The sequence below is a fragment of the Rhyacophila brunnea genome, unplaced genomic scaffold (assembly GCF_057557595.1).
Source record: "Rhyacophila brunnea isolate RB1 unplaced genomic scaffold, BYU_Rbru_1.0 scaffold_4, whole genome shotgun sequence".
NCBI lineage: Eukaryota > Metazoa > Arthropoda > Insecta > Trichoptera > Rhyacophilidae > Rhyacophila > Rhyacophila brunnea.
In genome coordinates this window covers 50448950-50476376 of record NW_028233068.1, presented here as the reverse complement: position 1 = coordinate 50476376, position 27427 = coordinate 50448950, and the positions used below count along the sequence as shown (strand labels likewise).

At 34.9% G+C, this 27427-nt stretch overlaps 1 protein-coding gene across 3 annotated transcripts in view; it reads left to right on the top strand.

The window, feature by feature from the left end:
* The window catches only part of ClC-a (chloride channel protein 2), a 67201-nt gene that overhangs the window by 14013 nt on the left and 25761 nt on the right, over nucleotides 1-27427 (top strand). For 2 of the 3 annotated variants that reach the window (XM_085954289.1, XM_085954291.1), the window contains exon 2: nucleotides 25544-25694. In XM_085954289.1, coding sequence (XP_085810415.1) covers nucleotides 25544-25694 — 151 coding nt within the window. Of the gene's footprint in view, nucleotides 1-24877; nucleotides 24943-25543; nucleotides 25695-27427 lie in introns of those variants that run through there. The other variant, XM_085954290.1, reaches the window with a different exon arrangement.

Sequence of the window (27427 nt, the reverse complement as noted above, 5' to 3'; positions counted from 1 at the left end):
TTTAAAATGATTTTTTTAAATCTTACTATTAGCAATCTAAGTTATTTAATTAATATGTCGCCACATGATGCCCACGGTCGACATTTTGTTATTATGATTTTCCATACTATTGGATGACAGTTCGCTACCACATTTTCTTTAGACCATGTCCGATCTTAATAGGATCATATGGGCCTCCACAGAGAGGAGGTTTGTATTAACAGATTTTTTTTTTACGAGAAATGGATGCCAGCCACTTGCTCAACCTATTAGGTCCATACTCTGACTCATACACAAATTGAAAAACAATATGTGTACACTGCCAGACCCAGGATTCGAACCGGGACCCTCGACACTATAGACCGGCGCTTAAGCCACGCGGCCATCGTGGGTTCGCTGCCACATAGGACATAGTAAAACTATAATTGATTTGTTTGTGTATATCAGGGAACTCGGAAATAATGGAAACTGAAATCCTACCTAACGGGTGTGGAGAAACAGGCAACCGATCTCGAGTGTGGAAGAATATGGGACAAACTTAAACACGTCTGAAGAATACGCTTGTATTTCGTTCTGACAACTGCTTTCGTTGTATGCACTGACGCTCATTCAATATTGGTTGCAACACACATTATTGCACGTCTATACTGCATGGTACATTTTCGTAGGACACTCACACATTCAAAACACAATGTAGTGTATTGGGATATAGTCTATCGAAATTCTATTTATTAATCTGTTCTGTGCTATCTATAGATTCTTGCTTATTTCAAGAATAAAATTAGTAAGTACCGACATACACTGGATCGTCAATCGATTTTTTTGCTTTTAGTGTCGGGTTTTTTCAGACATCTAGTCTTACGCGATACTTGAGATTTGAAATATGTAGTTATAATTCAAATTTAATTATTTACATAATGAAATTGACGCATACTCAGAAATTTAATGCTTTTACAACATGACATTAAAAATAAGTGTCAAGTAACAATATTTAAATAAAGAGTAAAACAAGTCCACGGGTCCTGGGTCTGGCAAATACACATATTGTTTTACAATTTTTGTATGATCCAGAGTATGGACCTAATAGGTTAAGCAAGTGGCTAACATCCACTTCTCGTAAAAACAAAAATCTGTTAATACAAACCCCTACTCCAGATCTTATTAGGATCGGGGATGGTAAAAAAAGTACCTACACGGAAGCACATCGAATAAACTAAGTAAATCATATTTTAACCATTTGATTTCTAATCTACAATGTCGTTGTTTATAATACCAGCGAGAAATATACTAACCACGATCGTTGTTGACTATAGTATAATGTTTAGAATGGTAAACTATTTTGAAAACCTTACTTTTTTTCTTTTGAATTATTAATAACCATGTCCTTGCTTTTTCGTACAAGGTGGTGAAAACCCTACTTACTACCCATTGTTAAACCGGTTTTTATTATGCTTGATTTGCACATTTAATTACTTTGTTTAACACTTTTGTGGTTTAGATGATTTATATATTGCATATTAAAGTTATTTATAAAATGGGAAATTCATCTATGTACCTACGTCCTAGATTATGTTAAAACTACTATGTAATTGACATTAAAACGATTAAATTTATTGCGTGAAATGTTATCAAGTTTACCACATAAGTAAATACCTATATATTATTATAATTGTGTCGTATTTTGATTATGTACTTCATGGCCCTCACATCATGAAGCGGGCCCCCAGGCTAGGATCTTTGTCGGGCCCTCCTGCCTATCACTAAGGATAAAGGCAGTGTGACACTCTACAGTAGCGTTTTCCACATGGTGTACACACTGTACACGGTAAAATTAATGTGTACCTAGGTATATTTAGTATTTTATAGTATATTTTAATACATCTATTTGAATTATGGAGACGTCGAGTTTCGATACATAATTAAAAATTGTGTCGTACAACCACATAATTTTAAATAATAATATTACAGAAGGAAAATAGCGCCGCAGGCAATTTTTTTTTACTATTAGAGCAAATTTGTGATGTGTTTTTATCTCACTTATCTGGTCGAGACTCGCCACGCTAGCCTCCAGGCTAGAGCCCTGTCAGCCCCCCCCTTGTGGGGGCCATGATGTACTTATACCACAATCAAAACATAAAGAATAACGTAATCAAGTGTAAATAATCTGAGGTTATTGGCAATTATCTAATCAATATAACGGCAGAAATTATACTCCAGGAAAATTATTTTAAACTTTATTTGGTTCCGCTGACAAAACTATTAGAATTACCTTCGAAGAAACTTTCAAAGTCGAACAGAGAAAAATGCGTGTGTGACAAATTATAAAAACAACATAATATGTCTGAGTAACATTAATCATCAATCGGAATGTTTCAGGCAATCGGGCAGTTATCTATTTAGTGTTTTAAATATAATCTCTGTTCAATTCAACCTACCGCGAGATGTTGTTATTAGTCTCCCGCACGCCCTGTGTTCAAATAATAATCCGGTGCCGCATAATCAAAAGAAAGTTAGGGTGTTTAAAAAATTAACCTTATTTTTTATGGTAACATTTCTCGCTGGGGTTTTGAAAAACATCATAGCAGCCAAACGGTTTATAAAAATATAAAGTTAGGGTATTATATTACCATATTTTTTATGGTAGTATTTCTAGCTGGTATTTTGAAAAACATCATAGCAGCCAAACGGTTTATAAAACAACGTCCACGTCAGTGATGCCAACCGTACTATAATTATAGTACATTACTAGAGTTTTAATTCTGCGGAAAATGTTAAATTCTATAATTTTACGCCAAATATACCAAAATACTATAATTTTAAAGGATTCAAGACGAAAAATGTTCCTGTACTATATATTTTTCAGAAATACTATAACTTTTACGCCTTTGTACCATAATCAGCATAGAAAAAGATGGCAACACTGGTCCACGTAGTTATTATCCTGTCAATGGCCATTACCAATTGCTGGTTAGTTACATAACATTGATCTTCATAATATATTATTATGTGATAGTACCTACCTTCCTACGAACCCAATAGGTAATGTATTTTGGCATACTGCATATTATTAAATTCACTAATTAGGTAAGTAATTAAGGCATGGTTTTTTTTTTAGTGAAACTTGTTTATTCACGGCGGGAGTCACGATTAATGTGCGCAATTTCGTTATAAGTAAAAAATACACATACCTACTACAATGTTCATACCAGTTACATTATTTAAAGGATACAATTTCCCGACAATAAAGCTCTACATCCAAAAATGTATTACTTAAATCCATTAGAATTTAAATTTAAATTCCATCAAATACCCTCGGTCGATAGTATTAATATTATAAATATTATGTGTTATGGCAGAATGTCCGCTTCTGAATCCGTAGGTCCCCCGTTCCTTTTGGTTCATATTGCTTATTTGCAATGTGTGTTGTGTGTGTATGGTATCAACAGATTGAGCGAATGGTTAACAACATTTTGTCACAACAATAAACATCTTATGAAACCTTTTTGTCAGATCCGTTAATTAAAACGTTATTTCGATAAATTAAGGTGAACAACATTAAATGGCCATGATTATACCTAATTGGTTAATTGGTAGGTACCTTTTTCACTAGGAATGGTTATTAACCATGGTCCCAACCAAATTGGCGACTTGCTGTGGATCAATCAGACGTCTTTGGTATTTAGTAAGTAAACAGTAATGTTCCATTTTACCGTTTAACTCTTATCCTGTTTGTCGATTTATAACATTACGAAATTAGCGTAAATAATAGAAAGAATAAATCCTGAGTGTTTACTGTTGTGAATAAAAGCTATATTAATTTAAAAAAAAGAGTTAATTATCTCGACTAGGCTAACCTATTTACGTTGATTTGTTCTGTTGATCGATTTATTCATGGTCATTTTTTATCATTAGTTTGTGGCATTGTAGAAAAAGTAAACAATTTCTATATATATAGGTACCTATTTATTTATAATATGTTATAAGTAAATTACGTATACATTAATATTATTTGCGTTATCATTCTTTTAACTTTTCAAAGTGCATTATAAAAAAATGGTAATAATATTCACACAAATCCATTTTAAAGATTGCAACAATTCACATTGCGAAATAAACATGGTCAGAAATAAGTTGCGAAATTTTATACCAGTTTTTACTAAAGATTAACAGTAAATTTAATGTTAATGGCACACATCGGCCCTTGGGTAATGTAAGTTTTTATGAATATTCTGTAGGTAAATATGTATTTATTAAACAACGTAGGTAGAAATATGTAGGTATGTAAGATACATCTTGACTCAGTCGTATTTTTTATGAGATACTTACCTGTATTCACATAATCGGTCACTCACGTGGTTTGGTTTATCTGAGATTTGTTGTTTTCATTGGATTTTCCCTTACACAAGGTCAAGGGTATTTTATAAAACAAGTCCATCGACTTATTCGACTCCGTAACTCAATAGGATGAATACGATAATGGTTCGAATGTTTTGCGTTTGGCAAATGTTTGGAGCGTATTTTTTTGGTTTACAATAAGGCCCGTTTCAGACGGGACACCGGTGTCGCACTCGATATAATATAGGAGGCCTTTGTATTATGTTTATGAACGCCCCAGAGGTAATGAGTTAACGAATATTTTCGCGTTATAAATTAGAACATAAAACTGGCTGCGGTAATAAAAACAAGTGTATCGGCGGCTTGAGAATGTAGCGGCCGACGAAAAAGTGTACCGGACACGCGTTGAATCATTAGCTCTGGGGCGTACATAAACATAATACAAAGGCCTCCTATATTATATCGAGCGCGACATCGGTGTCCCGTCTGAAACGGGCCTAAGTCTTATTCATTACTATTCCGAAGTTTCGCTTTTATCATTCATGGAATCGGAAATATTTAAAATTTTATGGCGGATTGGTATTTAATATGGAGGATGAAATATTTATATGAGTTACATATACTTACGAACATTAAAGTACTTAGCATTAGTACTGTTGATTGATGGGTGGGTAGTAGGTGAAATATTGAATTTACTATAATGTTAGTAAAATAATTAATATGAAAATGCTTACCAGGTCTTCGAGTCAAATTTAACGCATACATTTATATTCTAGTACAGCGATAGCGAATCTATGGCACGCGTGCCTCCTGTGGCACTCACTGAAATTCGGTTGGCACGCAGAAGAATTGAATAATATTATGTACCTACTTAATCAATTTCATACTTAATACATACATTTAAAAAAAAATGTTAAGTTTACCTACTTATAATAATATACCCTGTCATCAGTTTTAAATAGTGTTTCATCAGTAAATTAATAATTTTGGGAGGTCAAGTCTTCTACTTGTAAATACACGTATATCGCGTCTATTTGGTTTTCCCCAGTTTTTATGTGTATAATCTGTACGTTAATCATGTACAGACACCATGTTTCAACGGGATTTCATTAATAAGTGTTTTGACTGGTCAAAAATAATCTGATTGTATTAGCACAAACATTGTAGAACTATAATAACTCACATTTGAAATATTTTGAAGGAGAGTTTTTTGAAACAGTCTACTTAAATTATTTATTACGTATATAAACAAAATTATATGTCCTTTTTTATCAACAGTTCTACTAAAATATGATGTAAGTATACATTTATTTATATAAATAACAACAATTATTTAAGTAGGTTGTTTCAAAGAACTCCTTCCAAAAAAATCAAACGTGTGTTAGAATAGTTCTACATTCAGCTGACGAATTGTTTTCATTATTAAAATAATTACAAGATAAAAAGAACTTTTTATATAAGTACAACTTTTTAAAATTTTCTGTTGAATCATATAAACTAAGTTTATATGATTCTCTATGTAGTTTCTCTATCTAGATCTAGTTTGATCGTTTAAGCTAGCTTAAACGATCAAAAAAAATGTACTTGATAGAAATAATACTGAAATGTAATTTTGATTTCCATAGTATCGCACGTATATATTAATAATTTAGTTGCTAGACTCCCAGACCCCTAGCAACCAATAATAGTGGATTGGATTACGGATTTCTTCCGAAATAACTAGGACCCCCTTAGCGACCAACAATAATAACTCTTCATACAAAACAGAATTAACTGAAAATGAATTCAATTCTACTTAAAGATGCATTGTCATCGTGTTCTGATATATTCTAAAAGTTTCAAATGTCTAGCTAGTCGGGAAGTTAGTTAAAAATCGATTGCAAGATTTGTACCGGACAAACAACCACCGGACAAATAAGAATACGAGCTAATAAAAACGTTGTAATAATATAATGTTCTGTATCACATATGGGAGTAAGGGGAATTAGTAAAATATATTTTATAGTACTTTAATATTACTCATACCTATATAATGTTGTTCCAAATTTATATTTTTCCTAATAGGAATTAAGTAAGCCTTTGGCATGCTAACCATTATTATTTATTTTTTCGCCATTCCTGTTATAGTAGGTACATAAGTACGTATCAAGTATTAAGAAACAACAATTTATTACTTAGTTAACTTTAATTTATAAATAATTACGCATAATTTTCAACGAGATAAACGGAAAACGACTCGCTTACCTTGTACTGTAATTTGTTTTTTTTTTTTATTTATTTAAAAAACAGTATTAAGACATTGCAGCTATTGATTCATAATAGTTCCGCAGCTTAATGACGAATTTAAGGTAAATGTGGACACATCGGACAAAAGCACAAAATTTTCCCACGCCATGTTACTTAGGGGCATAGGTTTCAATTTTTTTATAGGAACCACCTTCTCCAGCGGCCATCTTGAAATAACTATATTATCACTTTCTCGGCTTCTAAAACACTCTGTGGATGTTGGTGCTAGTTTGGCAGTGGAGATCACTGATGCCATTTTCACTAGTGATGCATGATTGATTATATTATGTACCTAACGAATTCGTTGACTTTTTGAAATGCGTACCCAGTCACTGAAGTGTATCTGTCCATGATTCAATAACATGTATTAAAATTCTTAATTACTGATGGATTACAATTTCATGTCTTAATTTTGTTTTATTCCATGAAAAGTTATAATTTGGTTTATTTTGAATCGGTGTAGGTATGGATTTAATTGGTAGGCATTTTATGTTAACAATAATTTTGATATCACAAGTTGGAAGCATGGCTCCACAAGGGAGGGTCGACCAGACAAGTGAGATAAACGCATCACAAATGTTCTCTGATGGTAAAAAAAGTCGCCTGCGGCGCTATTTTACTTCAAAACTATTAATATTTTAAATTATGCGGTTATGCGATACAATTTTTGTTTATTGTATGTTGATACGTCTTGACGACTCCATAATTCAATGGATGTATTCAAAAATACACTGAATTACCTACTCTTAATTTTAGCTTTAACACCATTTGGAAAACGCTACTGTAGAGCGTCACACTGCCTTTAACGTTAGCGATAGGTAGGGGGGCCGTCAAATATCCATACCTGGGGGCCCACTTCAGGATATGGGGGCCATGGTTGGACGATTCAACTAGGAATAATTTTAATTTGTGTTGATTGTTAAGTAACTATTATATTTTTTGTATTGTACTTTTTACTGGGCTCAAGGCGAGGACAAATAGGTGGGTATACAAAACTGAATATGTATATTATGCGTTTTAAAATAAGTTTACTATCGAATTGATATTATAGGAAGGTAACTACGTACTTTTGTAATTGTTTTGATTGCACCGGTTTAATATCAGGGTTTTATTATTCGTTCAGGTGCTATACTAATAAAGTTTTATTCACGTAAGAAAATGGTTCTCAAACTTGGTTTGATGAAGCTTGGTGACATTTCACCAGACGGAACGTTATAAAAAATCAGTTGTACAAATGCGTACATTCTTTCCTCGAAGAATCCATTCCGCTCGTCAGTCTTTTTGTATCGTCCAAGGTCCTAATATGTGGTCCAATCTAGAGGTTGTGATCGAGAAATCTCGAGAAATATCAGAAAAGGCTAATCATCAAAAAAAAAACCCTCAACTTTCTTAAAACATAAAAAATAGTTAAGAACAGGTAATTTCGTAATATAGACGGATTTCTAAGAATTCTCCAGAAATAAAAAACCAATCTCTAGAAAATAATTGTTCTTAGAGCGGAATGCAGAAACATTTGTCATAACTAAAATTTCCTTAGCAGAAAATACTATGCAGAAACACTGTCCTTAGTTAAGATCATTTTTATTGAAAATAATACCATATTTAAAAATTCTCGTTAGGTAAATTAGGTAAATTATTTTATAATTGTTAAACGATGACAAAAATATGACAACTGCATTTTATAAATGCAATAACTATAAATACATAATAATATTTAATTATAATACTCTTATGTTTCCGTTATAAGTCATTATACCTGATTCCACATGCACCACAAGTTTTTTTTTAAACATGGTAACACTAGCATCAAGTGTCATTCTTCATCTGGTATTTTGTATTTCTGCGGGCTGGCGTATAAAAATAAAATAATACTCTGCAAGTACATGCCAAACGAATTAACACTATCAATATCCATATTGAGATACATTGTTTAATGAATTTGAGTGTATGGACTGTGTTATAGACATGCGAATTTATTTTGACAGCAGCTGCCAGTGGTAAATGGTAATACAGAAGGGGGCGTGTTCATAACAAAAGTAGTCTATGGTTAAGGATTCCTTAACTCTATACTCAGGATTGTCTATAGTTAAGTCATGCTTTTCGGCGACTTATCCTTAGGAACGAAATCTTAGATTGTGCATTCCGCTCTTTATTTCGAGAATTCAATAATTCTCGAGAAATCAGAAGCTCTAGTCCAGACATGTGTAATGGCGCATCTCCACTTTAGAAGTGACCAGAGGCTGTTTGGCCCGCTTTCTTATCTCCTCGTTAGGTACCTACTGATAAAGTCATCCACCATACATGCAGTATTCGCCGCAACAATCTTTTCCTGAAGCTCAGCATACGGTTGTTCGTGAGGTATACGGTAAAGGTGAGTTTTTGTAAGATGTCATCACCCACTACCGTAAAGTAGCATCGTCTGAATGAAAACGTTGTACATTAATAGTGATTAAAGGAAAATATTTAAAAGTTTTTCTCACAATGGTTTTTTTATAATTATGTTTCATGTCGTGTTATTGAAACAGTGCCATTACTCATTAGATTTTGGGATATTAAGATGTGCGAGCAGATAAACATACCCTTTATAATGAGGATTCAGCAATTGTGAGAAAAGAAAAATCATCTTTTCCACTCTAGACGGAGCGTGTAGATTTCCAAAATGTGGCGCTGTTTTAATTGATTTATAAAAACATTTGCTATCTCCTCTTTTTTAGCTGTTAGGAGTAAATAGCGTAGATAGCGAAAAAGCATAATATTACAAATACCTATCTATACAGATGATCAAAATACGAATATTGACTGGAAGATAACAAGCGAATTTCATCCAGTATGAACACTTAAGAGAATCTGAAATTCTATGATTTTTTTTTGATTCTATAAGTAGGTGAAATTATTTGTGATTTCAAATTTTAATGCGACTAAAAATCTAAAGACAAAAAGGGAAATCCTATTATTGTGTCCCTTCAATTCACTCATTAAACGTTGATAATTTCTGAAGAATGAAGAACATAACAAGTTGTTATTTAATCTTTGCACGTGACTCACTCTATCTCCTGTATCCAGATTACATGCAGTATTGAGTCGCAGTTTTATTACAAATAAAGCAACTAAATTTGTTAAAGTCGATTATAAAGTTAAATATCTTATCTGGAGGATAAAGATCACGATGCTTACAATGGTTGCAAGTATTCCCTGGGTTTAGAGTGATCTTTCGAGGCCAAGTGTCAAAACGGAAATATCGCATTAAGCATTTGGGAACAATGCGACAATGTAGCCACTAAATACTAATCTAAGTTTCTTACTTCGACAGTAATACTGCTTTGAGACTGCCGTGATGTGATGTGGTGATGACATGTAGTAATGCATTACCATTGTAGATTATTTGAGTACGATTATACGATTCCCATGCGACTGCTATCTATTAAATTAGGTAGCTATCAAAAGTTGACCGTAACTGAGTACATATTACATTTTGTACTTTACTAGGTAGAGAATTAGACTACATTATAACCGCAAACTGGCTGGCAAATTCCATATGAAAATAGGAACAGGGCAGGATAATTGTCTATACGACCAACTTGAAATTGTAGAATTAAGATAAAGTTTGCTCTCATCGCTTTTTATGGGATAAGTGGAGTTGAGGAAAGAAGAAAGTTCTGATTATGTGGTATGAGGGAACTGACTTGACGGTGCTAGGGTGCACACTACCCAATGTGTGTTCCTAATCATGAATCAACACCGACCCTAGAAAAATCACTGCATTCGCCATGACCGTGGGGCGTGGGAAAAATGTCTGGAAAAATAATGGGCACTGAAATACCTATCGGGTGTGTAAAAGCAGGCAACCGATCTCGAGTGCGGAAGAACACGGGATAAATTTAAACACGTGTCAAGAATACGTCATACGTCGAATACTGACAACTGCTCTCGGTTTATGCATTGACGTTCATTTAATATTTGTGTGTTGAAGGTTGCAACACACACTAGTACACGTCTATAATACGTGGTCCAATTTCGGAGGATACTCACACATTCAAAACCCTGCGTCAAAATGTAGTGTATTAAAATATAGCCTATCGGAATTATATTTATTAATCTGTTCTGTGGTCTGGGGCGACGCTTCACACACGGGAGGCAAATTTGTTGGAGGGCAATTTTGTTTGTACCGGCTGTAATAAACTCCAATACACATTGATAAATTCCTACACGCAGCACATGACATGTGATGCATATACTTAGATAATATTAAACTTACTCATGTACTAAAAACATACTTAATTATAATATTATTTCACTTAATAATTAGCTTTTCAATATTTTTTCTTATATCTTCATACACGGTAAAATATGGTTTTCAACCAACAATATTAATGAATCGAGAGAATCAGAAAGTCCTCATAATTTTAACCAGTTTGTCGTGCACGGCAGATCATAAGCTTTCCCTTAACTCATCAAGACCCACTATAGTCAGGCCGTGACGGAAACTGTAAATTTCGATTATATTGTTAGTTATTGCTCATACTTCGAATGCAACATGATATCCTACAGTTTGTAGAACATGATGATAAATGATTATAATTTGAATGAAATATGCAGTCAAAAATCTTCATTTATTACGAACAGGTTACCGCATTGCATTCGAAGATAATCAATAACTAACGCTACCATCGTTATTCGCGATTCAGTGCCACGGCCTGAATATAGTTGTCACATAATTGGATGAATATATACTTACAACTATTTCTTTTTCAGCGAATAATTCACAAGATTTGAAAATGTAACATTCTTTATATTGGATATACATCATAAACACCTCAGATATACCTGTATACATGCTAGAATAAAATCTTTTTAGAAAAAATACGACGCCCGACAGGACTCGAACCTGTAACCACTGGATTCGCGAGTTGGCCCAGTCAAGTGTTTACATGTCATATTTTTTCTAAAAAGATTTTTTCGATTGGGTATATATATATATCTGAAGTGTTTTCAAATTATGAATATAGTAATTTAAAATTACACAATATAATTATTAAACATTATTAAAATTATAAAAAATAATTAAAAAAATATTAAAATATTAAAAATTAAACAATATAATTTGTATAACATCGTGTAAATATTAAATTAAATCTATCAGGCCTTTCGATTATTGGATCAGTTGGAAAAGTAACATAATATTTTTTAAAGTTTTGTAACATTAAAAAATAACAGTATTCGGAGCAGAGATTATAATTCTCTTTGCTGCACAATTTGATAGGTAGGTAGGTACACCAAGATTCCAAAACAGTAACTTATATAAAAATCTATATTTCTTCCAATTGCAATTAATATTGGTTTTTAATATTGCTAGAGTGATTTTTCAGTTGACTTTTTCCTCAATTATTAAATGGTTAGCGCATCATTAAAGTGATCGATAATGTCATTGTTACATGAAATTTGGTATTATGATTTATGAAGATTTATGAAGGAAAATAATAATATAGTGAGGTAGGTACAGTTATGTATTATGTTGGAAAAATCAAAACTACACAATGTAGTGCGATAGCTATGAACAATTTAACATTGTGGTTAGGGTTTGTGATCGAGAAATCTAGCTTCGAGAATTCTTGAGAAATAATCAGAAAACGTCAATCTCGAAGTCTCGAGAAAACAAATATTTTTGATTTCGAGAATTCGCGAATCTTGAGAAATGAAAAATGTCGAGAAATCTTAAGCTCTAAGAATTATGCTATATGGAACGCTTCTTTTCAAATTTAAAAGATCACGTAGAACTAGTTGATTGTCAATAAAAAAGATCATAGGAAGCCGGATATCTTCAGGAAGTTATTCAGATGGGTCTTCGGAGCCGTATGCGATGTAGATATATGAGGGATGTATAGATATACCAGAGATGAAAAGAAGGGTCCCAAGACTTAGTTGAACTGTGTAGAAAGAGGCACATATCTCTGGGAATAAGATAGTTAGTGGCGGGCTTAGGTATGCGGAAGCATGTGGCACTGACTGATTTTGAGGCCCCTACGAAAAAAAAATATTAAGTAACCTTCCAACTACCTAGAAAAAATATCAATATATTATTTATTTCTTAGAATTACATCTCGTAACTAAAAATAATTATTGTAGATGGCAATGATGAATAACAATATAACACAGTTTTTTTTGTGTACTAGTTATATGCCCCTTTAAGCTTTAGGTTATATTTTATGATCAATTTGTGTGAAATAAGAATCTTTTAAAATGTTTCGGTATAATTTTATGACTGGTTAGAACTGTTTTGAGGCCCTCCTTTAAATCTTCTGACGAATCGATAGCGTCACCTGCGTCAAAAAATTGCCGCTGAAGTTAGTTGTGGATGCTTGCGCTTGACTGGTGCGAGTGGAGACATTTCTTGGTGGCAGCCAGGACAAGCATTGGGTTGCTGTGCCGATTATGATGAAAAGTAAAACAGCGAATGATTCAATGTGACGTATGTATTTATGGCTGAAATCATATTTTTCGTGATAGATAAATTGACTTGGATGTTTTGTATTTGATTAAATATGCATATAAATATATAATTGGCTCAATGCCGTTAAATTCAAAATATTATTGTCTTATCCAGTTCTAAGGAAGCAGACAAGGGTTTGCGATGTGATAGAGTTCGTTAAAGGCCTCAAATGGAGATGGGCTGGACACATAGCTAGAAGAAGAGACAATCGTTGGACAAATTTAGTCATCCGGTGGTATCCGAGAGGTACAACACGTCCGCAAGGTAGACCTAGAGGCCGCCGGATCAATGAAAATGATAAAGTTCTGCGGAAGTACGTGGCAACGCAACGCACAGGACCGAGAGAAGTGGAATCAGCTTGGAGAGGCCTTCATCCAGCAGTGGATAGATTCAGGCTGATGATGATACAGTACTTAAGTCAGAGCGTTGGAGCAGACCCTTTTTTGAGTTGCTCCGCTCCAGCTCCGCTCCGGGACTTAATACTTGCTCCGGCTCCTCTCCAGGGTCTGCTCCGCTCCGGGTAAAAGTATTATATGTATACAAATGTTAAAATAAATAGTTTTAAAATAATCGTCATTTTCATTATTAATTCTATTAAACAGAATAACCAACAGCAAATCGTCTCTCATTATTTGCCTCTTCTGTCAAAAAAGTGAGGTTATTTATCACTCGGCAGTGTTGCCATATTTCAAATAATTCCAGTGTTGCAAAGTGTCAAAGTATACTATTTTCATTGGATTTTAGGACGAAAATTTAATAATAAAAAAAACATCAGCAGTGCAGCACGGGAGCAGTGGAGCACTACAAATTTTCGGTGCTCTGGCTCCGCTTCTGCTCCGGGTAAAATCCCATTGCTCCAGTGCTCCGTGCTCGTGCTCCGAGCTCCGCTCCAACGGTCTTCTTATAAGAAAGATGAAGAAAAAAATCTGACGGTATAATATTGAATGGGTAATATAAAAAAATAGACGAGTCCAAACAGTCCGTTGGTTGATTTCTCGCATAGTGCAATTATTATTCTAGTTTCGTTTACGAATGCAAAATACATACATACCTAATCGATATGCCTACTTCAAACGAAGAAACTAAACTTGATAAATTATGCACAGGCCACAGCGAAACTTCGACGATGCGGTGTCCTAATTTTGTCACTTGGCCGCCGGCAGACGGAATGGCGGGTGCTCCGCGACCATTTGTCTTGAGATCCACTCTTCAATGAGCATTTTCGCCAGGGGGACTTGTAATACCTACTAACCGTTCAAATACGTATATAACTGCTTGCCATCTTATTATGTATTATTATTTGTATTCAGTTCTATTTGTTGTTATCTTCAGCGAAGAGGAGCTACTAAATTACTTAAAATTTAATTTAGTTTAAATAAAACATAATATGTACAGGATTGTTGTAATATTACTAGTAATTCACAATCATTCAAAGTCCCTTATCAGTATCAGTGTATAGGTATTATCAGAAGTACTAAATTTTCTTTGTGTTGATGTGTACGTAGAGGGAGACGCGTTAGGGTGATATCCCATTTGTTTATTTCTAGAAATGAAAACAACCAATTTTTAGTAAATTCGTTTATTTTATTTTTATTATATTATAATTAATTATATTAATTTGCGTAACCAGATCGACGTACCTATGTATCTATTTTGTATTTAAGGCTATACCTCAGTTGAGACATGGTCTAAAAAGATTGTGGCTAGGCGATGCGCGGATTGCGGGTCGCGGTTGCAAATGACGCATGCCGAACGAAATATAATTTATCATATAAATCCAACATGCGTCCATTTAATGTTCTGTTTATTGCAATTGGGGACTTAAGCCTAGAGCCCTTAAGGTTGCATACGGCGCAATTTTCTTCTTTCTTCTGTAGACTCATCCATTTCAATTCGTGACACTCAGTATGCGGGTACACAAAGCGCTCAACGTCAGCGGACAGCAGAGCCAGTCCAAAAAACAAAAATTTTCTTTCTTAATATCACTTCCCTCCATTTTGGTATGAGAATTTTTCTCAACTGTCACTTTGTGTTTTGTTTTCTTTTTTATCGTCTGTATTTGGGATGAAGGTGGATAATTGACACACCGGAATTATGATGGAAGACGACGAGTTTATTTACGTGTTAATATTATACTATATGGTTACATTTTGAATATTTTATTTTATCTGTACGAAATCGGCGTGCTCGCGGTTTTGCTGCTTGTCGCGATCTCCGCGCCATCTTGTGATTTTTTTCAACGAGAGCCGTTGGCGAAAGAAGGCGACGTTGCAAATCGTCAACGGTTATATTATGGCATTGTTGCCATTCAACATATTATAATTTACTCTAAGGCATTGCCGGCTCGGCTCTGTTATTATTATTTAATTTTCGTAATCAGCGCTTTATTATTTGTTGGCTTTGATACCGATTCGGGCGTCTCCAGATACACAAAGACATCCGCAAATGGGGACCATACGGGGGTGTCACAAGCGCACCTCTCCGGAAAGGCCCGAATGGGGGCCAGGCCAACTAAAGGCTGATTACGATAGCGCGTGTAACTGGACAGTGCGGCGGCTTGGTAAGGGGTGGTTGCGTCTCTAGACGTTGAAGGATCGAAGCCCTCCCGGTACGTCGGCGGCCGGAGAGACTCGGATGCAGCACTGTAGCATAGTGGTTCGCGGTTCCCGGGCCTACCGTAAAGCTGCTGAGAGAGGAGGGCGTCGCGCCCAGCCCTCTCAACACCCTCGGACCGTCGGCAACCGGAGAGTTTCGGATGCAGCACTACGCCGCTTTGTGGGCGTAGTGGTTCGCGGCTCCCCATGTCTACCGTACGGGCGGATGCTGAGAGAGGACGTCGCACCCAGCCTTCCCAACAGCGACCGTCCGAAAATCAGTCGATCCCTCACGAAAATGCATACCGGCGCATTACTCGACCCCCTTTTTTGCTCGCTTGCCCTGCCGCGGCTATCGAATTACACGCACTACACTGATATTATACTAATATAATATGCAGAAAACTTAATTTAATACTTAAATGGCTTTAAAGTTTATAAAAATAATTTTAAAAATATATCAGGGCCCGAAATGGACTGGAACGCCATTCTGCCTCATACAACCGCTCCGGGTTGTAAAATTTTTCACTTCGAGCACTGAAATAACTTATTATACATCGCTTCCAAACACAAAACACTTAAAACTAACTAATCTACGATGCTAATGGCTGAGGATGCTGCTTGGCTGCTATCCGCTGATGGAGGCTGCTTTGCACAGCTGAAGAAGGCCGCTTTGTAGCTCTTTTCATCATGGTGCATCTGGGCCAGGGCTGCTTGCAAGGCTCACAGACACGCTGCTGTTGACGAAGAGGGCTCAAGCGGCTGATGATGCAGGGCATTTGACGCCGTTTTCCCTCGTTGGAGCCAGGGTCTTGCCCGATACACTCGTTCGTGGGCCAAGTTCGCTGGCGGATGCAGTTGGTCGGGAGTACATCGGGAGCCATGACTTCGCAATCCGGGTTTTCTGCTCTTTTCTTCACTGGCTTGGCTTTGGCAGCATCCTCTTTCTACTGCTTTTTATTATACTTTGTTGAGCGCCACCAGAGGCAAGCCTCTGGACGTTTTTTCCTCGCCGTTTCCTATTCCGGTGTTTGGATCTCAGGGTGTGTGTCCGGGTGAAAGAAATTTCACCTGCTTCTTGATTCCAGACGATCAAAATCAAGAAGCGTAGTCCCGCGTTGACTGGGGCCACTTATCACTTCCCTCAATTTTGGTATGAGAATTTTTCTCAACTGTCACTTTGTGTTTTGTTTTCTTTTTTATCGTCTGTATTTGGGATGAAGGTGGATAATTGACACACCGGAATTATGATGGAAGACGACGAGTTTATTTACGTGTTAATATTATACTATATGGTTACATTTTGAATATTTTATTTTATCTGTACGAAATCGGCGTGCTCGCGGTTTTGCTGCTTGTCGCGATCTCCGCGCCATCTTGTGATTTTTTTCAACGAGAGCCGTTGGCGAAAGAAGGCGACGTTGCAAATCGTCAACGGTTATATTATGGCATTGTTGCCATTCAACATATTATAATCTACTCTAAGGCATTGCCGGCTCGGCTCTGTTATTATTATTTAATTTTCGTAATCAGCGCTTTATTATTTGTTGGCTTTGATACCGATTCGGGCGTCTCCAGATACACAAAGACATCCGCAAATGGGGACCATACGGGGGTGTCACATTAACTTTCTTCTTTAAGCACTACGGTGCATGGTTGCAGCATCAGTCCCGTGCGGCTCCGTCTCGGGACGGAATGAGCACTTAAAATCACTTCTTTCAGACACGTTTAAAGCGTCATAGAAAGCGGCCGTGCATATCCACGGTTGTGCATATATGACGGGTGGTGGTGGGCACTTTAACGTATGTTCTATTAGTAACAATAATAGTATATTCATTGACATGTTTTCTTTTTCAAGTAAATGGGTAACGTTTTTAGTCATCTTTACATGATTTAAAAATTAATCCACCGTCGCCATCACGAAACAAATTGACGTATTCACACCTCGACGTTCGCTCTCGTCTTTTTTTTCTCAAATTTCGTCGCGCCTATAGTTGAAAATTATTTGCCGTTTCACTGAAGTATCGTCTTAATATGAAGTGAGCGCCTCATACATTTTAAGGAAAATCGCCACTTGATAATTGAACCATTGCAAAATTAGGTATTCATTAGGCCTTATTTTCAATAGTGACAGAACTATAATATAGTATTATACATTATAATATATTTCGAAGCGTATGTTATTTACTGTTAAAAATCGGCGTATACCTAGATGGAGAATGTTCAAGGTGTATAGGTACCCACTGGAATTAGAGCTTGTGATTTCTCGATTTTTTTCATTTCTTTAAATTCGAAATCAAGAATATTTATTTTCTCGAGAATTCGAGATAAGATTTTTCTCGAGAAAATTAACAAATATCTACCGTTCTCATTAAAATTCGAGACTCCTTTTTTAACTTTTCCGGCCAAGATTTTTTTTTACCGGGAGATTTGACAATCCAAGATTGGCCTTTTCCGATTATTTCTCGAGAATTCTGGAGACGAAATTTCTCGATCACAGCCTCTAGCTCTGCCCCATTGGAGTTTGCAATAGCCTACCAAAAAAATATTTTTAGCTTGTATCCCCAAATATGGGTTTCGGTTGAGAAACATTGCCTGGTTTTGCGTCGTGGGTGTTGTGGTCTCTTGACAGCTTTGTGGTCAGGTCTGTGTAGATTTTTCCTGATATAACTCACCAGCACCCAGAAACTCACCTTTCATCCGTATCTAACTTAATGTTATAATACTAACATTGTTTCGAGATTTGACTTGTAAAGATTTTGATAGGTTGCTAAAAATTATCATGCCACTGAGTCAATATGTTAAAATGCGATAATTTTAATTAGAATTTTAACATTATTTTGTCGAAATATATTATAATGTGTTTTGGTGTTTTGTAAAGGATTCATTTTTTAAATATCTAATATCATTTTTTACCAAACTGCATTTGATGAGTTTTTTCAGTGAAAAATAAATTATCACTTTAGATAGGTACTTACTTAGATATTTATTTCACTTTTCGGGACCGGTTTCAACCGATTAGAATATCACTGCCATTGGACGAATTAAATTATATTGCTTTATTACATTATTTCATTGAATCCTATGATTATATTATGTATATGAAAATGTTATATATCAATAGGTACCAGTAACTTAAGGATAATAATCAAATTATTTCTTATGTATCATTCAGTGCATATGAATCGTAGGTTACCTTTTCAGAATAGAACTCTAATAAGTCTACATATTATTTATACTACTTAGCACATGCACAAACTTCAAACTTGAACCCATTTGAAACCATTCACGGAAGGTACCTATATTAATGTAACATATTGATATTATATAACATCAAATCAAAATATATATATACACAGGGAAAAGGGGAGTGCAATATATGTCGATTTTGATATCTAATACTAGATTTCACTTCCGGAACTGCAGATAAAGCCTAGGCCCTAGGCCTAGATCGTTTACGAAGATTTAAGAAGTTTCCCAGGAGGTATATAGGTACCACTAACTTCCACATTTACTTCGCCAACTATTTATAGCTACTCACTGCTTCAACCGCGAAATATCACACTTTCTAGGTACATTTCCCATACCTAGACACTCAGCACTTTGAGTCTTGCAATAAACACCTGCCTGCAGGTATAAATAACTAGGGGTGTTCAAATGGGTCTTAGCCGATAGCCAATTAATAGTAGCTCAATTTAGAAAGCGATTCAGAAAGTATTATAAGAGCCATTGGTTAAAATTTGTCGTAATTAAGTATGGTACCTTTAGCATAGTGGTATATATGCATGGGCGCGAAACCCGAGAGATGCAGGTTAGATTTTCTCTATTGGTTATAATATATTATTTTCACAGTGTTTTCAAAATTATGTATGTTCGATGCATAATATGATTTGAAATCCAGATTGCATTGCACTTGTGTAGTTTTGCGCGCTCAATAATCGATTTGAATATTTATATTATAGTAATTATTAATGAATGTATAATATAATCTGTATTTCTGGCACCCAACTCGAGCAAGTCAGCAGCTACATCTATCTCGGACAGCAGGTGTCCATAGACGGAAGCATGCACGATGAAATTGCTCGCAGAACAAAGCTGGGATGGAGTGCTTTCGGATGTCTGAATAGTATCTTCAAGAGTGACCTACCATTATGTCTTAAGCGTAGGGTGTTCAACCAATGTGTGCTACCCGTGCTCACGTATGGCTGCGAGACCTGGACCCTCAACACGAGATATGTCCAAAGGCTAAGAGTCACACAGCGATGCATGTGGAGGTGCATGTTGGGCATCACGCGAAAGGACCGTAAGAGAAACGAATGGGTTAGGAAGCAGACAAGAGTACGCGATGTAATAGACGTTGCCAAACAGCTGAAATGGAGATGGGCGGGGCACATTGCTCGCCGAAAGGACGGCCGCTGGACAAATGCCGTCATCCAATGGTACCCAAGGGGTACAAAACGGCCACAGGGTCGCCCTAAAAGCCGATGGATTGACGAACTGGTAAAGTTCGGCGGAAATACGTGGCAGCGAACGACACAGGACCGAGAGAGTTGGAGAAAGCTTGGGGAGGCCTTCATCCAGCAGTGGATTGACCCCGGCTGATGACGATTAATGAATGATGATTTATAATAATACTATGTAATAAGCTGCCTAATCACGTTGAATGTTGTTATGTATTTGATTAACAACTGCGGTACGTAAATCGACTTTGAAAATTCTTGCGAAAAACGAACTCTGATTTTATCGTATTTTATACAATAATACGTTCGATAGAAATCGTTGATAAGTAGATGGTATCTTTTATACGTCAAAAACGTAACAAATAGTATAATATTACACTTTCATACAAGCAAAAATTATTATCGATAGCCTTAATGAGTTTAACACATATAATATAAGTAGCTTCACGACTCTACGTAGGTTATTACTATGATAATACATTGTGAGCTCTTCGAAGATTTTTGTTTGCTGAAACAATTTTTTACAATCACTTATTTGCGTCAGTGTTCAGAGTAACACATCTTCCCAATCGTAGCAGCGCAACAATTATTTGCTCCTAACCAGCGCTCGATAATTTTACGAAAATATTCAAGGGTGTTCGATTTTTTTGTTTTATAGTTTTATAATGTTGACATGCGCCTTGTCAAGTAATTACTCAGAACGGTTGGCGAAAAAATCTCATTTCTTCGAAATACACCATCAAAAAAATGTATTTTCCATTTTCCTTCGTTTATCTGCCACATATAAATAGTGCAAGATTATATCTAGCTCCACGGGATATCAATGCTTTGTACTTACAAATAGGCCATGTATTACGGTCGCTTAATTTGTTAAAATTTAGTAATAACATACAATATAACTAGGTATTGCAATACCGAATGAAAATACCAATACCGGTATCTACCAATAATTAATATAATAAATGTAAAAATCTCTTTAAAATATTAATATTTTATAGCATGTGTCATTGTTATCACCATTGCGTCCAAGGACAATGAAAGGCAACGGAAGTAAACCAGACATCGCGTAACATGACAAAAAAATACAGTCCTGTTAAGCCTTTTATGTTAATTAATACATTTTGCTTCCACTGTAAATACCGAATATATCGGTATTGTCTGATTTTTAAAACCGGTATTTCGGTATCGAAAAATACTGGAATACCGGTATTGCAATCCCTAAATATAACCACATACGCTGAAAATATTGGAAATGTTCGGTAAATGAACTTAATTCACAAACTGGAATGAAATTTTTCATTATTCCACGAGACAGAGCCGCGCTCCGGTAATTTCGAGTGCTGCTCTTAACACAGTCACTGCTGACCAGTTAATTACCACAACTCGGCCAGTGCTCAAGACACGCCTGGCGTGTAGTAATTATCATGATAATTAAATGTGGTAATTAACTGGTCAGCAGTGAATGTATTTATGTATCTAATGGCCACACGCCGGGCGTGTTCTGAGCACTGACTGTGTTAACTGATAAAGTTATTATAGTCTCGAAATGATCCGTAATTTCTTTAAATCATGATTTTTCACCGATTAAATCTAATATTAAATTGTAGTCTTATCGTTATTTTCGTTCTGAGACAAATATTCATTGGAATGCTTACGTTTTCTATTGCCAGCATATAGTTTTTAAGTAGGTAGATTTTTGTAATTTTTTTGACTCAACGAGTATTTGATTATTATATTATACTGAACTATTAAGATTTAAGGTTATACCTCAGTTGAGGCATGGTCTAAAAAAATCGTGGCTAGGCGATGCGCGGATTGTGCAAATGACGCGTGCCGAACGAAATATAATTTGTCATATAAATCCAACATGCGTCCATAACAATATATTCATTGACATGTTTTCTTTTTCAAGTAAATGGGTAACGTTTTTTAGTCATCTTTACACGAATTAAGAATTAATCCCCCCGTCGCCATCACGAAACAAATTGACGTGTTTACAGCTCGACGTTCGGTCTCCGATTGCCAGCGAGTCCAAAATTTCGTCGCACATAGGTTACTATAGAGTTGAAAATTATTTGTCGTTTCACTCAAGTACCGTCTTAAGATTAATCTGATATATCTCATTATTTATTATGATAATTGATTTTTTACATTCACAAATTTTAGAAACTGTCACTAATTAATATTATGAGTTAGGTTTCATGTATATTTGTGTCTTATTTTTTTTCGTTTTAATTTATTTTAAACCATATTTTTACGCGTTAGTAAAGAAGCCGTATTATATCATTAGATAACGTATTTTTATCGGAATCGGTTCATGCACTGAATCCAAACCGTCGTTTATTTATTTTGTAAAAAGTTTAAGTTAAACTTTTAGTAATTATGGTACTTGGATCGTTTTAACTTTTAATCTACTATTGGCGTTAGGTACCTTTACTTTTTCAAAATTGTTACCGTATATTATCTTGTATTTTAATCTTATGATAAAGAGTCGACTATTCTAATATAAGTAAGATTTTTGAGTAGTAATAATTATATGATTGTATTGCAGTTATCGTATGTTTATAAACGTTTGAGAAACCCTGAAATATATCCAGTAATGCATGCGTATTGAGAAGGTAAGTTGTATGAAATACAAATATAATAAAATCGAAGATTTAATATTGGCTACAACAATTTTACTCTGTAAATATTGTTTCCGATTCTAGTTTGCAGATACAGATATAAAATCTGGACCGGATTGTCTAGGATTTTTCATTTGATTTCTTCCTTAATCTAAATTGAAAATACAAAGAAAAAAATCTTTATTTAATAAATACACTTCTGAAGTAAACTCATAGAGAAATATAGCGTACATTTATAATTTATACATGTTTGTGAAAATATCAATTTATGAATATTTTACAATTTTATTAATCAAAAGTGACCTTGATTAACTGTGTCACGTTATTACACTGTTGTACCTAACATTGATTCATAAAATTCACTTAATTCTTCACCTATGTATGAATTGGTGTTGAACTAAATTTAGTCATATTACCGACTAACAAGAAGTACGTGCTTACCTACGTAATATTATTATATTGGAGAATGGGTTCTGGATAGATAATGGTAGGTGGAGAAATAATGGTGTCTAGGAACAAGGCATTTTTAATCATTAGAATTAAACACCTGTTAGCAATCCACCCATCATTGCTTCCGATATCACCCTCTGCATCGCTAAAATTAAGCGAAATTAGCAGCACTTTGAGGTGATTTTCCGCAAAAACACTTGTGTGTTAAGGGGGGACATGCTCAGCTTAGGTCAAAATGGAGCTTTTGTTCTATTTTCAAAGCATGATCCTGGACATACCTTAAACGTTGTAGATAATCTATTTATATAATTTTGAAGCCTTATTATCCTTTATATTTATTTTAAACATTTGATTGAACATACATAATTTATAATTGGAATGTTACATTCTTAAATCTTGTGAATTATTCGTTGAATAAAAAAAATGGTTAATTAAAAATTATTAGCAAGTTAAAGGAAGATACAACACTAAAATATCTTGGAGTGATCCGTGACGTCGGTTAGTAATTAAAGTAATACCTACTTTGATTTAAAATGCAAAAGCCGATAGCCAATAGTAGCTCAATAATTTAGAAAGCGCTTCAGTCATTAGTTAAAATTGGTCGTAATTAAGTATGGTACATTTAGCATAGTGATCTATGTGCGTGGGCGTGAATCCCGATAGATGCAGGTTCGATTCCTGCGGGGGTGTCTTACTTTTTTCAAAAAGATTTTTTCTATTGGTTATAATATATTTTCTCATAAGTGTTTTCAAAGGACAATATATTAGTTCCAACACAAATCAGATCTGGTTTAGTCCATTCAAATATAACTGATGAGTTGATGTTAGTTCTACATGGGTGAACGAAACGAACCTAGATATTTATTAAATGATCTGTATTAAATATATACCTGCCATGTATCGTCTTTTCCTTTAATTGATTTGATATAAGTATCTATGTATTTTTTTCAATTATCCTTTCTTGTTATTGAAGTTATACAAACAGGTTATTCAGAATAAAAATAACAAACATTCATGTAGGTTTGATGCATTTTGAGGTATCTTTCAATGCGCTGGCTAGACAGTAGTGACTTGTCTGCGCGTTATAATAGTTTGTGCAAAAATACGGAACACTTTTACAGCGCTTTTCGGTTTGCGCGAGCTACAGTTTGCCGTCCATACACACGGGGTTTCCGATAGAAACCGGTTTGCGCAGGTAAGCTTGTGGTAAAGCATGAGTGTCTCGCCGTCGCTTAAGGTATACACCCGGCAAATTTACTTTTTAAATTTATACATTATCATATTTTATGCAAATCGATATTCTTGCTGCAAACCTCAATTGATATTGCGCACATATAACTATAGTTATAATTTTTGGCGGTATCGCCTCATATTAATTCTGACTATAATATTGGTTATTGGGGTAAAACACTGCCTTCTAGAGATTCACTAAGGGCATAAACAACGTATTGATGAATTAATCATTGAGTCATGGTTTGACAGCAAGTCCAATAGCAATTGACTGCACAATGACCACGGCTAAATTATTTATATATATTCGGTGCAACAAAATGCTTTGATCATCCGATCCGACACTGCGTATGGAATCTTAAAATCCTCCTTGGATTATCTCAAGATATTGTTTTCATAGTTAATACTATAGAAACATATTTACCATTTTTTAGAAGGTCTTGTAAAGTTGGACTCATAGGTCCTCGGACATCGAATTCGTCGAATATTTTGCTACCGTAAGAATATTATAATTATATATAACTAGATAATATAATATTATATTCTAAGTAACGAATATTATAAATTAGAGGTCAGATTACGTACCGACGAGATTGAAACATCCAATGCGCTTTTAAAGATAATCTAACACTGATATTTTTGTGTGTCACTATTTTTTTGTATATCGCTTAGGTACTGTCGGATTACCACCATTGCCATAACATGTCATATTGTGAACGTCTTGAATTACTAGTTGTAAAAATAAATTTAACTAATGATTACTGGTAAGGACGATGCCCTCCCCCATGGCGCCCACACCCTGAAGCGGGTCCTCAGGCCAGGAACTATAGTGAGCGCTCTATTTATCACCAAGGTTATGTGCAGCGTGATGGTCTCCCATGGCGTATCCCAATTTCTACACGTGAATTATCATTTAAATTGCATCCCACAGGCACATATTTTTAATTTTAATATTGTTGAAAAAAAATTGCGCCCTCTGTTTGTATCTCACTTAGCTGGTCGACCCGCCACGCCGGGGCCCCAGGCTAGAGCCTTGTCAGCCTCCCAAGTTGCCAATAAGTATTATTTTAATATTATCATTAAATTATTTGTTTCCAGATGTATGGTCGCTATGCCCGCGACCTAGGTGAAGCAGCTCGCGGTGAGGCAAAGCGACTCGCAAGACTCGAGAGGAGACGAAGACGAGATGATCGTGAGAGGAAAAGGGAACTCAGCGAAAGAACTCCAGGACGGTTGGCGATTGCCTTCGGTGAGGAATAATTTTGTTATATGAGATAGGCAATAGTGTAGTGCTAAGTAAAATAGTGCCGTCTCGTAGTTTTTAAATATCCTAATTACCTCCTATCCTCCTTTTCTAAAGCATATATTTTAATATTTCGACATAATTTTACCTGCGTACCGAAAATTTCGTAACAACAAAGACAACGATTATGTGTAGACAAAAATACCTAAGTTACAGGTTGCTAAAAATCAATATATTTTCCCATAATCACTTAGCCCAGACGCACATATTGATTTTTTTTATCAATTTTTATGGAAAATAAAATAAAAACGAAAATATAACAGAAAAAAATCTTTTAATAACAAATAACTACATTAGAAATAAACTGAATTTGAATGAAGTTTGATTTTTATACCCATGTGTAAGTTGCCGATTCATTTTATTTTTTTCACATAAATTAATAAAAATGAGAAAGATTGGAAAAAACAATGCTTCGCACTATTAACAAAGTAATTCCACCATGATCTCATACATTTTACGGCAGTTTCATATTTGGCTGACTAATTAGATTTATGAAGCGGAAAGGCTATAAGTAGGTACACCATGATTATTTGCTTTACTATTTTAAATCTCGCTAACCCATTAATTATGTCTTTACTATCAGAAACAGCAATCTCATATTAAATCCACATTATTATTTATATTACAATATTATTTACTCCATTAAACGTATGTATTTCCAAGATTTAACGTAGATATATAATATTAACTATACTAGTCTTAAGCAGTATAATTATACTAGATTTATTTTTGTCCGATTTTATCAACGTGTATATTATGTGTATATACAATTTTTATATTAACACAATGCTTACGGGCCCTTTTAATTAATTTTGTAATTAACGTGTTAATTTGCATTTGAAAAGTAATTAGCAAAAACACAATTTTGTGCGGCCCGTAAGCTATGGGTTAACTATTGAAAAAAGCCAATCCCGGGATCGTCAAATTGTAATCCCGAAATCCCGGGATCAAGATTTTGACTCGGGATTGGATTCCCTAGCACATACTAACTCGTCTCGACAGCAACACGTCGAATTTGTAGATGTGATTTTGTTGGCGTTTACAAAACACACGTAACTTAATGTATTGCCGCATTGCATCGGTGCGACGTTGTTGTTAAAAGAAAACATTGCTTGTCCTATGTAACATATTTCACTCGACGTGGGTCGTAGGTAGAATAGAAAAATGTTCCATTGATGCATGTGCAGATACCGCTATTTCATTCGTTCTGGCTAGCCGCGTGAAATCACCGTCTCCGCATAGTCTTGCGTGTGTGCGCGGAAGAGAGTTGCACCGTTGCCGGCGGTTTTGATTTATGACTGAGACGATTTTGTATGTACGACCGCATAATAAAAAGAAAGGAAATAAATAGGATTTCAAGTTATACACATTTATATTTTTATAAAAAACGATGTTTATTAAAGTAAATATAAAAAATATTAAAACTACGAATTAGTCAAAAATCTCTTAGGTACAGCATAGAATACTTAATAATCTTAATAATACTAACTAAATAATAAGTTGGAATCCTTTGACAAATTCATTTTTTTTCACAAATTGTATCTTTGACAGTAAAAAATATTTTTCTTTTTAATGTTTTTAGATACATATTTATTGATTAAAACAGTTGAAATTGTAAATTATCAAAAAAATTACTCAAATCGCAAGCTTCGTATTTTTCCGCTATGTGCCTCTGGTAG